The sequence below is a fragment of the Ailuropoda melanoleuca genome, chromosome X (assembly GCF_002007445.2).
Source record: "Ailuropoda melanoleuca isolate Jingjing chromosome X, ASM200744v2, whole genome shotgun sequence".
NCBI classification, from domain to species: domain Eukaryota; kingdom Metazoa; phylum Chordata; class Mammalia; order Carnivora; family Ursidae; genus Ailuropoda; species Ailuropoda melanoleuca.
The window spans coordinates 110,968,305-110,970,883 of record NC_048238.1 but is presented as its reverse complement, the minus strand read 5'-3'; the positions used below and the strand labels follow the sequence as shown (position 1 = coordinate 110,970,883).

Genomic DNA, 2,579 nt, shown 5'->3' with positions numbered 1-2,579 from the left:
CAGAGGCGCCCGACTCACTCCCAGAACTCGATGACAGGGGACCGGCGGTCAGCAAGCTGGTCACATGTGAGGTTGGCCAGGCTGGCATTGGCACAGTCTTCATGGCGGAAGATCTCCACACAGTCGGGAGTGTTCCAGGTATGGCCGCACGTGGCCCAGGGCAGCGTGGTGGTGAAGGACTTCACCAGGTAATAGAAGCCCCAGGCCAGCACCATGATGTAGTAGGTGTTGCAGTAGAAGACGATCACCATGGAGGCGTAGCCCAGGCCTAGGGAGGGGAGGAGCTTCTGCGTGGGCTCTTCTCTAGCCACGCCCCACCCCTCCCCCTGGTCTCCCCTGCCAGGCTCGGAGAAGTCTCCAGAGCTCGACTGAGAAGATCTGGTGGGAGGATGGTGGGGAGTGGGAGGACAGCAGATGCAGAGAGCCCCCTGGACCCTCCCTTGGGCAAGTGTCCCAACACTAGGACAACTCTCCAATCTGTACCTGCCCCCTCCAGCCTCTGCCAGGAAAAATCTGCCCCTGCCCCTGGCTTCACCTCCTGCATCCTCCCTCGAGCCCTCCCCTCTTGCCCCAATCGAGCATGAAGCCCTGTGAATTCTCTAGCCGCATAGGCCTGTCCCCTTCTCTTGGGTCCCACTGCCACCATGGTGGTTGAGGGGGGGCCAAGCCTCCACCTGGGTCCCCAGTGGCCTCCAGTACTCAGCAGCTGGGGACTTTCTGGTGACCTGGGGCTGTATGGGAGACAGTCACCCTCCCAGCCGGCAACCTTGGCCAATCACTTTGCCTCTCTGAGGCCTGGCTTCCCCGGGGTCCCTCCTAGGGCGTTGAGAGATAATGGGGGCACACTACACACATGCAGAAGGAGCTTTAAAGTGACCTTTGCCAATAGTTCTTCCCTTCAGACCCTGAACTCCATGGCTCCCGTCCACGCTGCTTAGGTTGGCTCTCTGGACTTGGGGGAACAGGTCCTGGGGGGCATCTCCTGCTGTCAGTTCTCACCCCTCCACTCAGCCCCATCCCCGGGGGGCCAAGTGTGCTTGGCAGGACCTGTTCCCAGCCCTGCTAGGCCTGGGCATCCTGGCCTCAGGGGAGAGGCCAATCCCTGACTCCAGTCCCCATCTGCCCAAGGTCACTGGGTGGTCTGCAGGTCCTCCAGCTTTCTCCTCATGACTTGGAGGGCACCAGTGGGACCCTGGCCTGGTGCTGAGATAGGACAAGATTTCTCAAGTGGGTGCCAGCTTTGCCCTAGCAGTGGGAAGGGGGAGGGGTCCCTGAGGGAGAGGATAAGAGGGACCAGCCTGGGGCTGCTCACCTTTGAACAGGGGGCAGATGTTCCAGACGTTGATGCTGCCGGCCTTCATGAACTGGCCCAGCGAGATCTCCAAGAAGAAAATGGGGATTCCTCCAACCAGGGCGATCAGGACATAAGGGATAAGGAATACACCTGGGGGAGGAAGCACAGGGTGGGCAATTGCACAGGGCAGCCCCTTAGCCCCTGGCTGGCCAGTGTGGTTTTCAGAAGCCCTGGGAGGTCAGGGTGGAGCCAGCTCCGGGCCCCACCCTGGCCCCATCAGAAGTTCCCACTGGGTGAATCAGTGCAGGGGTGGCCACTGACTCAGAGGTGCAAGGTGAATAGCCTTGTGGGGAGAAGGGGGTTGGAGTGTCGGGAGGGCTGTGGCAGTCCCTGGGCCCTTATAGCCCTGTTTCTTGGGTTGGGGGGGCCCTAGACCCACAAAGCTTCTGGCCCCACAGTCACCTAGGGTGACCTAACAGGCATGGAGGACACATATACCCTTGTGTCGCAGTTCCCTGTTTGCCAGGCAGCACAGGGAAGAACGGTGTGTTCATGTGCGTGCGTGTGTGCGCCATGGCTGACACTCAGGCCTGGGGGACTGTCTGGCTTGGGCAAGGACAGGGAGCCCCGTATTTCCCTGCACCCAGGCAGTTGCCTGCAAGTATGAAGGTCCATGGAAGAGAGTGGGTAGGTGGGTGGCAGTCCTTTGCCAGGGGGCACAGGGGGTGTCTGGAGGTGTCGGTTATCAAGGACAGGGGGAGACAAAGTGGGGTACAAAAGCTCTGGTGAGCCCACCTCTGGAGGCGGCCGGCAAGGCAGGGCCAGAGACCATAGGCCAGAGGTGGGGGATAAGGGGAGCTGGGCACCAGCAGCCCCTGTCTGCTCCCTTTTCCTCTCCAAGCCCCCTACTGTTGCCCCGGCTCAGCTTTACACTACTCAGAAGTCAGGCTTGGCCTCAGCTTGCCTGGCTCCTGGTCCCAGCATCCTTCTTGTGTGTGACCTTGGGCCAAGGCCTTCGCTCTGGGCCTCAGTTTCCCACCCATCATCTAGTCGCTGTGGCTTCCTCCCAAGCCCAGTGCTGCTTGGCAGTCGCAGGACACATGGGTGCCTGTGGCTGTTGCTAAGCTGGGCCGGGGCAGGCGGGCATGGGTGTGCATGCAGTGCGTCCAGCGGCGGCGCCAGGCGGCCCAGGCCGCAGGCTACCCGAGCCTGGCTCAGGCATCCAGTGTTCCAGGCCCAGGCTGGACTGGACGGGAGGGGAAGGGAGGGGAGGGGGAGGGAGGGG

At 61.8% G+C, this 2,579-nt stretch overlaps 1 protein-coding gene across 1 annotated transcript; it reads right to left on the bottom strand.

Moving 5' to 3' along the window:
* Positions 1-6: 6 nt before the first annotated feature.
* SLC6A8 (solute carrier family 6 member 8) lies at positions 7-1,465 on the bottom strand. Its single transcript, XM_034649988.1, has 2 exons — positions 1,313-1,465; positions 7-268 (listed from the first exon to the last, which is right to left on the bottom strand). The coding sequence occupies exons 1-2, from the start codon at positions 1,359-1,361 to the stop codon at positions 15-17; spliced, it is 303 nt and encodes a 100-aa protein (XP_034505879.1). The 5' UTR covers positions 1,362-1,465; the 3' UTR covers positions 7-14.
* Between the last annotated feature and the right edge of the window lie 1,114 nt (positions 1,466-2,579).

Bases quoted from the DNA above. Each gene is read 5' to 3' on its own strand.
- SLC6A8 (XM_034649988.1), bottom strand. From the start codon at position 1,361: ATGAAGGCCGGCAGCATCAACGTCTGGAACATCTGCCCCCTGTTCAAA. The intron at 269-1,312 runs GTGAGCAGCCCC...TCCCCTCCCTAG, and splicing joins CATCTGCCCCCTGTTCAAAG to GCCTGGGCTACGCCTCCATG.